The following is an 11253-nucleotide window of genomic DNA, read 5'->3' on the forward strand; positions in this document are numbered from 1 at the left end:
CCACCAGGGCTGGGTGGGAGGAGACCAGTCAGCCACTGGGTGGTGGGGGTGGCCCTGGGAGCCCGTATCATCCTGTTTCAAGTCAGGAGCACCCCAGGGCGGGGAGAAGGAGGTGGCATGCGGCCCCAGACGGTTGGCTCAACCCCAGCTCTGGAGCTCAGGTGATGACTGGGAGCAGCCCCTCCCTCCCGCAGTGGGAGAGGAACACCCCCGGCCCTCAGGCCCCTCCCTCTCTTCCTGGGGCGATGGGGCAGGAGTGTCTGTGGAGCCCAGGAGCCAGCCCAGCTGGGAAAAGATAAAAAGCCCACCAGTGGCCCAGCAGCTCACTGTGCCCCCTCCCAGCTCTCCTGTCTGGTCTGGCCCCGCTGCAGCGATGAGATCCTCCGTGTCTCGGCAGACATACTCCACCAAAGGGGCCTTCAGCTCCAGCTCAGCCAGTGGTGGGGGTGGTTCCCGGGCCCGCACCAGCTTCAGCTCGGTGACTGTGTCCCGGAACAGTGGCAGTGGCGGGGGGCCCCGCTGTGGCCCCAGCATGGGTGGCTTTGGGAGCCGGAGCCTCTATAACTTAGGGGGCAGCAAGAGCATCTCGGTCAACATGGCTGGAGGGGCCTCGGCAGGGCGGGTGCTCGGAGGCTTTGGCCTTGGCGGTGGGGCCTACATGGGCCTGGGGGCTGGCAGGCTGATGCTGGGGCCCGTCTGTCCTCCTGGTGGCATCCAGCAGGTCACCGTCAACCAAAGCCTGTTGACCCCCCTCCACGTGGAGATTGACCCGGAGATCCAGCGGGTGCGCACGGAGGAGCGGGAGCAGATCAAGACCCTCAATAACAAGTTCGCCTCGTTCATCGACAAGGTGGGCCCAGGTGGAAGGAGGCAGGAAGGGGCTGAGGAGTGCAAGCTGGGCCCCTGAGAGAGGGTGGGCAGGGCGGAGGCTGTTGCAACCCATGTGCACTGGGGTGGGGATGGATGGAGTGACTTTTGAAGCCCTTCTGGGATGCCTGGACCTGAGTGGCTGGATGGTCTTTAGTTGCAAGTGATGATGACTCTCGAGTTGCACTCACGAGGCCTTTTGGCCCAGCCCAGCTTGATGGTGTTGCAGTCGTCATTAATGGGGCTACACAGCAGCCTTATTGTACAATTCAATAGTGGATTGTCCTCATTATTCCTCTTAGTGGGGTGGCCCTTCCTGCTTCCTGTCATTTTGTAACTGGGAAAACTGGCCTGAGTGTCAAGTCCCCAAGAACCCCATATGTTGCCTGTTCTGTTAGTTTTGGAGGAGTTCTAAGGACGAAAACGTTATCAGGACACAGTGCAGCGGTGGGGAGTTCCAGAGGAAGTCTCCTTTTGGCTTCTCCAATCCTTCCTTTCTGTTCCACCCAAGAAGCTCAGGGTGGGGTGGACATGAGTTCACTGGTCACAGGCCGCCATGACTCAGGAATATGCAGTTTGACCTGCCTCAGATCAGGGGTATCCTGACCCCTTCTCTGGCTCCCAGGCCAATGAGGCAAGCTCCTGTGCTAATGTCTGGCATTTCCAGGCCCACTTGGCCGCACAGTCTACCACTACCCCAAGGCCCCCAGGCAGTGGGCCCATGATAAGGAGAATCCTGGTGGATGACCATACCTTGGTTCAGTGATCTGTGGGTTTCCAAAGGACCCTGATGCCCCCTTTCCCATCTGATACCCACAGTGTTTCATGAGAAGTCAGTCTGGCTGACAGTGTGTCTGTTTTTAAAAAGAGAAATTTGAGGTCTAGAGAGACGAAGTGATTTGCCCAGGATCACCTGGAGGCAGTGGGGGGCCCGGGACTCAAGTTCATGGCTTTAAGAGGTCACTGCTCCTGGCAGGTACACCTGCTGCATGGTGCCCTGGGGCCACGGACCCATGGGCCTGGGGTGCTGTGGAGGTGGGATCCGGAGAGGCCAGATGGCAAAGGATGAGGCAAGCTGTTTTGCCCGACCCCTCGCCGTCTCCCCGAGTGACTTTTGGTTCTTCTGTGGGACTGTCCCAGAGGTCAAAGAAGCAAACCCTCTCAGGCTCTCAGAATCATGGCCTAGGACCTGGGGGTCTGACAGTTTGTCCGTGTCTGGTGTCTTAGAAGCCTGGTTGGGCAGAGAATCCCCCTGGGGGCTCTCACCATGAGCATGCTTCTAAGTCTATAGAGATAGGGCTGGACATTCGTATTTTAAAAACTTAAAAAATGTCAAGTTTTCAGAAAAGATTCAATAATAGTACAATATATTCCTATATTTCTTTTCACCCAGGTTTACCAGTTTTTAGCATTTTGTCACTTTTGCTTTCTTTTCCCCTCTTTGTAGGTATATTTGTATATATCCATATGTACATACATATCCACACATATACTATAGATGTATCTGCATTTAAAATTTTTGATCTTAATGCAGAATTAGGGTTCAGAAACATTGATTTAGTGTGATTTACCCAGGATAAATGAGAAGAGGAGACCCAGGGAGAAGTGACTTGACTGTCACCAACCAGTAAATGGCCGAACTGGACCTTTTACGTTCATTAACCCTTTAGAGTCCTTGTCATTGGATCAAACTGTCTTTTTCAGCAAAGATGGTTCCCTCAGGAACTCCTCCCCAAAGCAAGGCGTAGACCCTGCACTGCCCCATGGTGTGTCCTGGTCAGGATGGATGGTGACAATGAGCCTGGTCTTGGTCCCTTCTGGGGCTGGGGGAGGCCGCAGCCCACCCTTCTTGTTCTGGCTCAGGTGCGGTTCCTGGAGCAGCAGAACAAGGTGCTGGAGACCAAGTGGGCGCTGCTGCAAGAGCAGGGTCAGAAATCGGGCGTCACCAGGAACAATCTGGAGCCCCTCTTCGAGAGCTTCATCAACAACCTGCGGGGGAAGCTGGACAACCTCCAGAGCGAGCGGGGGAGGCTGGACTCAGAGCTGAGGAATGTGCAGGATCTTGCTGAGGACTTCAAGACCAAGTGAGGAGGGCTGGACCAACTGTGGCCACGTGTGGATGGGGAGGGGCAGCATGGGGAATCTCCCAGGAGAGGGCCACCCCGTTCCTGGGTCCTAGGACCCAGCTGGGTGGGTGCTCAGACAGAGCTGTTTCCCATGGGGGCTCAGGCTCTGGACCCATGGCCTCCTGGAGGATTGTCACAGTGTGTCGTAATTTTAAAAACTATTATAAGATAGGGAGAAAAGTGTAATGAACCTTTGTGGTCTCATTACCCAGCTTTTATAATTATAACTCACAGCCAATCTTGTTTTGTCTATACCCCTACTCACTCCCTTTCCCTCTTCCCTTATTGTCTTGAAGCAAATCTCATTCATCCAAGTCATTTCACTCACAAGCATTTTTACTGGATGTATTCATAGGTTCATCTGTGTAACTTGACTTAATAATATACAAACACAATGCCATAAGAGCACCTAAATCTTTTAAAACAGTAATCCTCAGTATCATCAACCATCTAATCAATGATTGAATTTGCCCTTGTTCCATTAGCATCATAAATTTTAAAAATACAGTTTATTTGAATCAAGATGCAAATAATGTACTACCCAAATTCACATATTATGACTGGGTTGAGCTGTATATTTATGAATTTAAGGTATAAACCTTCATAACTTTCCCCACTGCTTGACACTGGCAATTTTAAAATCTTAAAAGTCTCAGTGAAAGCAATTGGACAGAAGTTGGAGTTTTCAATGACATCCTGTTGTAGAAAGTGAATGCAAAGGTTAGCCACTGTTGACACGTCTTCACCTGTTCCCATAAAGCCTCCCAAGAGCTCTGATTCAAAGAGATGGCCGCTCTCAGTTGCCATATTATTGCACAAATACTGTGTTCAGTTTCTCAGAAAGGGTGGGTGGGTTATTTACAGACTGTATCCCAGTTTCTCCATTGGTTGGCTGCGTTACAGAACTGCTCCCCAAAGGTGTTTTTGGCCGTTGTGGGACCCATTAGGGACTCCTTAAAGCCAACTAGGTTCAGTGTCTTAAAAGGTGAACTGGGCTGAGTCTCCCTTGTGTAACAGGTATGAGGATGAAATCAACAAGCGCACTGCGGCAGAGAATGAATTTGTGGTCCTCAAGAAGGTGAGCAGGGTGGCGGGGAGTGGGGGCAGGTGGTCTTTATCTGCCAGGGTGCTGGGCTGACTTGGAGAGGGGCAAGAGTCCTGGCAGCTGAGCCCACTGCCCTCCTCTCTCTCTCCCCAGGACGTAGATGCCGCATACATGGGCCGAATGGATCTGCATGGCACGGTGGATCGCCTGGTGGAGGAGATGGACTTCCTGAGGCATCTCTATGAAGAGGTGAGACAGCCAATGGACAGGGATACTTACATTCTGATACAGTTTTGGGGATTCCTCCTGGAAGTCTGATCAGAATTCAGTAGTGCAACTTCATTGATAGAATATAGCATCTGGACCCTTAATCAATACTAGCATCCATGTCTTATGTGCTTATGATGGGCCAGGAACTGGGCTAAGTTTTTGATATAATCCTCTCAACAACTCTGTAATATAGGTACTGTTATTGTCTCCATTTTATAGTCTTGGACTCTGAGGCTCTGAGTAAGTTGTCCATGCTCTCATAGCTAGCTAGAGGCAGTTGTGGAGTTAAAACTTTGTCCTTAGACTGTTTGTTATACTGTTTTCCTTATTGCCCAGTTTATAACAGAGCAAAGGATGGAGGATTTCAGATGGGTAGAGAGTGGGGATTGAAATTCCAAGTTAGAGCAGGAGGTGAGGAGTGGGTAGCAGGTAAACTGCAGAATTTAGGAGGGATTCCAGGAAACAAAGGGGCTTTGAAGACTGAGGCTTTGAAGAGAAGGAAAGACGATGTCTTCCAAAAAAAAAAAAAAAAAAAAGAGTCTTGGTCAAACACATCCACGGAATCTTTTAGTGGTTTGGTAATACAGGCATAAAAGAAAATCTATTTGGCTTGACTTTTCCTTAGGGGTGTCTTCTTGGCTCCATGCCTTTCACACACAGTTTAGAGTTCATTCTAGAGGCTCATGGGAGATTTATGTCAAGTTTAACTTGGAGAAGTCTAAATGTCTCCCCTTTGAAAATGAGGATATTTCCATGTCTCAGGTTCTGGAATCTCTTCTACCGTATTTCTCACGGATCTCCAGGGGTACTTGTTTCCCTAGCCATGGCCATGAGGTCCTAGTATTTGTTCCCCTGGCCTGGACCACTGATGTTGTCAGCAAGGCGAAGGCCTTTCCTACTCTCGGTATCTGTCTCGGCTTCCATTTCTTCCCAAGCATCCTGCCCTTTTCAGTTTACTGACTGTTTCCCTTGATAGGAAAGAGCAAACGATGTAGGAGTAGAGTTGTTGGCTTTGCCTGGTTGTCTGTAGGGTTAGCCCAATGCTGCCTTCTTGTTCTTCTTGCCTAGAGCTTATCTAAAGGCCGCTATCCATCGACCTTTGCATTTCCTTGAGGATGAACTCCCCCTGTTCATCCTTGGCTGTGCTGCTCTCCTTCAAACATCTCTGTGTGTCCTTCAGGATGAGCTTGTTGGGGAGTGTTCTGTGTCATACTGCTGATTTCTTAGGTGTCTCCCTAGCTTTTTCTTTACTAGGATCATTGATGGTCATTCACCATCTGGGATTTCCTCATTCTCTTCTCTTAGGATGGTCTCTCTTTTAGGACAGGTCAAGGGTGCCCAGGCCCTTTTCTCTCAATGGAAAGGAATTGGCTTTCCTAGTGTCTTAAAAGCTTTCCTTTCCTTTGCTGTTCCCTGTCCACTTGCTGCATATTGCTGAGTGCCTTCTGCACAGCCCTGGCAGGACAGTCTGCCTCTGCAGGCTTCCATATGATATGCTGGGAGCCATGTTGGGACAGGTGAGCTGCATGGGACAGGCTGTGGCTGGCTCTTCCTGGGAGGGCTGGGAGAGTTTCAGAGGAGACAGCAGTTTGGATTTTGAAGGAAGGACGGGATTTGTAAAGAAGGGGCAAGTAGAATCTGCCAACTGGGGCCCCAGCCTGCACCATGATACTGAGGTGCCAAAGAGCAGTGTGTTTGGAGAGCAGCCAGTGAACCAGGCATCAAGTGTGTGGGAGAACGAGGCGAGGAGGTGAGCAAGGAAGGTGAGCTGACCAAGTGACCAAGCCAGGGCCACTCCTGGTGCCTCCTGGGGAGGTAAGAGTGAAGACCAGAGCAGTTGTTCCCTTGCTTGCATACCAGCTGTGATGGCTAACACAGCACTCAGTAATCGATTTTAAGGCCTGGTTTTGATCAAGCCAGATCTTAAGGAAATTCAGAAGGCCAATCGCCAATCCCTGGCATGTCATACAGGGCAGGAAAGTTACTTGTGGCTTCCCTCTGGCCTGGGGGGGTCCCTGTGGGATCCAGCCCTTGCTCTGATGCCATCACTTCATCTCTCTGGCTCCTTTCCCCATGCATAGATAAAAAGCTCACACCTTAACGCCACAGAGTTCTTCTCTCTCCACTTGCATTCGCTCTTTCTTTGGAAAGCCTGCCCTTTTTATCCTCTAGTCCTAGCAAGAACATCCTTATCCACTCTTGGTGGTGTTTGGTAGATAGTGTTTGCCTCTTGTCTGAAAAATTCCAAGTTAATTTTCCTCAGGACCACACTCTGGCATGGGGCTGTGGAGGGACCCTGAGCCGGGGAGGGTGATGAGTGATGCTGCAAGATAATGCTGGCAACGTACGACTGCGACACTGATTTCATCTGTGGCACATGCTTCATGGGCATATTGACTGACCTTTGGAGAAGACTGGGCAAATAATGCATTTTACTGAGCACCCACCATGGGTCATATACGAATCTGAATCCTCAGATCAACTACATTATGAAGGTATTATCATGACCATTTTACAGAAAAAGAGACTGAGGCCTTGTAAGGCTTAGTGAGGACCTCAGTACCACAGCTGGTGAATGTCAGACAGGCATTTGAACTTAGCTTTGTCTGTCTTCAAAGCTTGTGTCTTTCTGCCTGGCCCCTACCTCCAACCCATTCCACCTTTTAAAAGCCAGTCTAATCTGACCATTTAAGTCTACTTCTACACAGATATCAGTTTTGGCTTTGGTAGTCCTTTCTTTCTTAGTTTTTAAATTGAAATATAGTTGATTTACAATATTGTGTTAGTTTCAGTTATACAGTGAGGCGATTTGATTATACACACACACGTATGTACATATGTGGGCTTCCAGGTGACGCCAGTGGTAAAGAACCCACCACTAATGCAGGACACGCAGGTGGCGTGGGTTCGATCCCTGGGTCGGGAAGATCCCCTGGAGGAGGAAATGGAAACCCACTCCAGTATTCTTGCCTGGAGAATCCCATGGACAGAGAGGCATGGTGGGTTATAGTCCATGGGGTCGCAAAGAGTTGGACATGGCTGAAGAGACTTAGCCCAGCACAGCACAACCTCCTGTGGGCCAGCTGTGGCCCTGCCTGCCTCCCAGGGGTTCTGAGGATTAAAGGTGAGCCTGCTGGCTCAGGGCCTGGTAACAGCTAGAATGCACTCCTTCCTTCCTTAGGCTCTTGGAAGCCTGCAAATCCATACCAAGAAAGGGGTCTATCCAACTGGGAGCCCTGTTTCCAGCTGGAAAGACTGAAACTCTGCTGGCAGCCATAGATTCCTTTTAGGGTGGATCCTGGAGGGGCGGGAGCACGTCCTTCTGATGCCAAAATCACTCCCCTACCCCCTGCTCCCCTGGCCTGGGACAGGGGTGCTGGAGACAGCTACATCCGTTTCTGCAGGAGCTGAGCCAAGTGCAGACTCACGTGTCTGACACCAGTGTCATCCTCTCCATGGACAACAACCGCAACCTCGACCTGGACAGCATCATCGCTGAGGTGAAGGCCCAGTATGAGCAGATTGCCCAGAGGAGCAGGGCTGAGGCTGAGTCCTGGTACCAGACCAAGGTGAGAGAATGGCTGGCTCAGGGGTGTGGGTTGGGCCTGCACCCAGACCTTCCCCCTTGGTGAGGTGCCTGGGCCCCTGGACTCCTCGGAGGTTGGGGCCAGACACATCCAGCCTACTCATCCAGCTGTGAGGGTGGGTCCAGGGGCCAGTTACCCAGGTGGGCCTGGAATGATTTGACAGCTCACTGCCATTTCTTTGGTCTCTAGTATGAGGAACTGCAGGTGACCGCTGGGAAGCATGGGGACAACCTGAGGGACACCAAGAATGAGATCGCTGAGCTCACCCGCACTGTGCAGAGGCTGCAGGGGGAGGCAGATGCAGTCAAGAAGCAGGTGAGCCTCTGGTGGGGGCCTGAGGGTCAGGCCTGGGTGTTGGCAGAGGTGTGCTCAAGGGTAAGGCCTGTTCTTCTCCCCATGGATGGGATACGCTCAAATGCTGGAACAATAAGATCAAGAAGCTCCTCTTACAGGAGAGGAAACTGAGGCTCAGAGAGGGACAGGGACTTGCCCAAGATCACACAGCATATTGGTGGTAGAGTAGCCCCCTCCAAGAAGCTTGACCCCATCTCCAAAAGGTCAGAGCAGGAGTCTGAGCATTCAGGAGTCCAGGTCACAGTTGCTAACTCCATCTAAGGCATGGGCTCCTCCAAAGAGCAGAGCGAAGCATTTGGTTAATGGTGAGCTTGTATGATTTGTTTTATCTCTTTTGTAGCACTGGGGTGCGTTGCAGCAGGAAGGTTTTTTTTTTTTTAAGATTTCTTTCATTCTTTTGTTGTTTGACTGTGGTGGGTCTTTGTTGCTGCATTCGGGCTTTCTCTAGTTGTAGTGAGCAGGGACTACTCTTCATTGCGGTGCACGGGCTTCTCATTGCGGCGGCTTCTCTTGTTGTGAAACATGGGTTCTAGAGTGCTCGGACTCGGTAACTGTGGCACATGGGCTTAGCTGTTCCTCAGCACGTGCGATTTTCCCAGACTGGGGATCAAACCCATGTCCTCTGCATTGCAAGGCAGACTCTTAACCACTGAACCATCAGGAAAGCCCCCAGGAGGGCCTTAAGATTAGACTTCAGTAAGAACTTTCCCAGTGGGGCTACATGACCTTGTTCGTAAAGTATCACCTCCTCTCTTAGAGGAATGTTTCTCTTTTCCTTCCTTCTCAGTTGGTTGGGGCGGCAGTCAGGGGAGCTGGGGATGGTGACGTCTAGTTTAAGGGCAGAGAGATGGATGCGATGACCCTGGAGGGTGTGCCCAATACCTCTCATGCCCTCGGCAGTGCCAGCAGCTGCAGACTGCCATCACGGATGCAGAACAGCGTGGGGAGCTGGCATTAAAAGATGCTCAGAAGAAACTTGGGGACCTGGATGCTGCCCTGTATCAGGCCAAGGAGGACCTGGCCCGGCTGCTGCGTGACTACCAGGCGCTCATGAACGTCAAGCTGGCCCTGGATGTGGAAATCGCTACCTACCGCAAGCTGCTGGAGAGTGAGGAGAGCAGGTGGGTGCCCCCCCACCCCGTTCTCTGTCCTGATTCTGAGGGCTCCCGGCCCTGCCCTGTGGGAGATCCCATGTAGTTGGTTCTTGTGTCGGGAGGAGGGTAAGGGAGCACCCGTGGAGCTGGGCTCGTAGCTCGTCACCTGAGACTCTCCTGCTTGTGTTCAGGGCCTCGCTGTGTGTCTCCCTGGCTGGCACTACCATCAGTAATCCTCATGGTGTCTGGCAGGCCAACAGGGGACAGGGTTTTCTTTTCCAACACCAGATTCTGACCCTGGAAGAAGCTTCAAAAACAAATTCATCATCTCTGTTCTTGTGGAGGGCATGAGATGCAGAGAAAGTCACCTTAGCCAGAAAACGGGCAGCTCTGTTGTGGAGTGGGTTTTGTTTCCCATTCCATTGGAGCAGGGGCTGCTGCTTATGGTCCAAGTGTGGAGGGAGGAGAGGGCAGAAGAAGGATGGAGCTGCCTGGCCTACTGAATCTCTGCTTTCTCTGCTACACTGGCTTTAGGACCTGGCGGAAGGGTGCCAGGGCAGCCCTGGGCCAAGCTTTGGTGCCCTGGTTTTGTCATGTGGCTCCGGCTCCTGAGAGTCTCAAGGCCCACTGAGTTGATTTATTGTAAAGACAATGAGAGGGAGAGACAGGGTTTTCACTTGGGCTCCTGGGACCACTGATCCTTCACCTGGCCTGTCTGTTTCCCCCAGGATGTCTGGAGAATGTCCCAGTGCTGTCAGCATTTGTGAGTATTTTGCCGCCCCGGCCCCGGCCCCAGTCCTCTGCTCAGTCCATTCAATTTGTCCTTGAGCCTTGGAGACAGGTTCAGGGGGTCCCAGAGAATGAGCCCCCTGCCCCCGGTTTCCCAGGGCACCACTGTCTGAGTTCATTCCAGTCACTCCCTGATGTCGGGAAGCCCTAGATCCTCTCCTGACACGGCTGCCCCGCCTCACCCAGACCCTTTCTCTTGCAGCGGTGACGGGCAACTCCACCACTGTATGCGGAGGCGGTGTGGCTGGCTTCGGGGGTGGCATCTCCCTGGGTGGGGGTGGGGGTGTGGGTGCCAGCAAGGGCAGATTCAGCACCAATGCAAGCTACAGCACTGTCAAGGGAGGGCCCGTCTCTGGGGGCACCTCCATCCTGCGGAAGACCACCACGGTCAAGACGTCCAGCCGGAGGTATTAGCTGCTGTCTTGCAAGCTGGGGCCCCTGCACTTCTCTCCCCGCGCCCCATCCTCAGGAGCAGGAATAGCCCCAGGACCACTGACCCAGGGTACAGGCATGCCAGACTGCGCATGGGATCTGCATTTTGGGAAGGGCTCAAATCTACCCAGGTTTCCTCCTTGGTTCTGTAACAGGATGGGAGGGGTGGTTAAGGCCACCAGTTTGCGGAATGTATTTGGATGATTCGGGGATGATATTTTGACCACGGAGAGGAGGTTGGATTTCCCCAGGCCATTTCAGCTTCTCTCACCTCTTCTGCTCGTCTGCTGTGGGCTCAGGTCAGGCTGAGGGAGAATAAAGTCAGAAGTGGTCTCCCGTCTCCCACCAGGCCACCCCCTCCCTGAATCTACTTACGTTCCCCTCCCCTGTCTGTGCTGTGATGTATCTCAATAAATGGTAATTGCAGCTAGCTGTCTGGGGCTTGTCTGTCCTGCCCAGAAAACAGAAAATGTCAACTGATTAACTCAGCGATGGTTAGGCAGCAACAACCACATGCTCACAATATCTCAATCTTACTAAGAGCACATTAGTTCAGTACCATCACCACTGTAGGCTTTGGCCTGGAGAAAGTTGGAGGGACTATGTAAGTAGCTCCCAGCAGGACCCAGCTCCCAGCAGCTGTCTATTGCCCAGCCCCTCCCCTAATGCTACTGTGCCCCCTGCCAACT

General features: G+C 52.0%; 1 protein-coding gene across 1 annotated transcript; it reads left to right on the top strand.

Moving 5' to 3' along the window:
• Positions 1-373: 373 nt before the first annotated feature.
• Positions 374-10988, top strand: KRT79 (keratin 79). Its single transcript, XM_069580744.1, has 9 exons — positions 374-850; positions 2731-2951; positions 4011-4071; positions 4192-4287; positions 7713-7877; positions 8085-8210; positions 9150-9370; positions 10072-10106; positions 10335-10988. Exons 1-9 carry the CDS (start codon positions 374-376, stop codon positions 10544-10546), a joined length of 1614 nt encoding a protein of 537 aa, XP_069436845.1. The 3' UTR covers positions 10547-10988.
• The last annotated feature ends 265 nt before the right edge of the window (positions 10989-11253 follow it).

Source organism: Ovis canadensis, chromosome 3 (assembly GCF_042477335.2).
Source record: "Ovis canadensis isolate MfBH-ARS-UI-01 breed Bighorn chromosome 3, ARS-UI_OviCan_v2, whole genome shotgun sequence".
Classification (NCBI taxonomy): domain Eukaryota; kingdom Metazoa; phylum Chordata; class Mammalia; order Artiodactyla; family Bovidae; genus Ovis; species Ovis canadensis.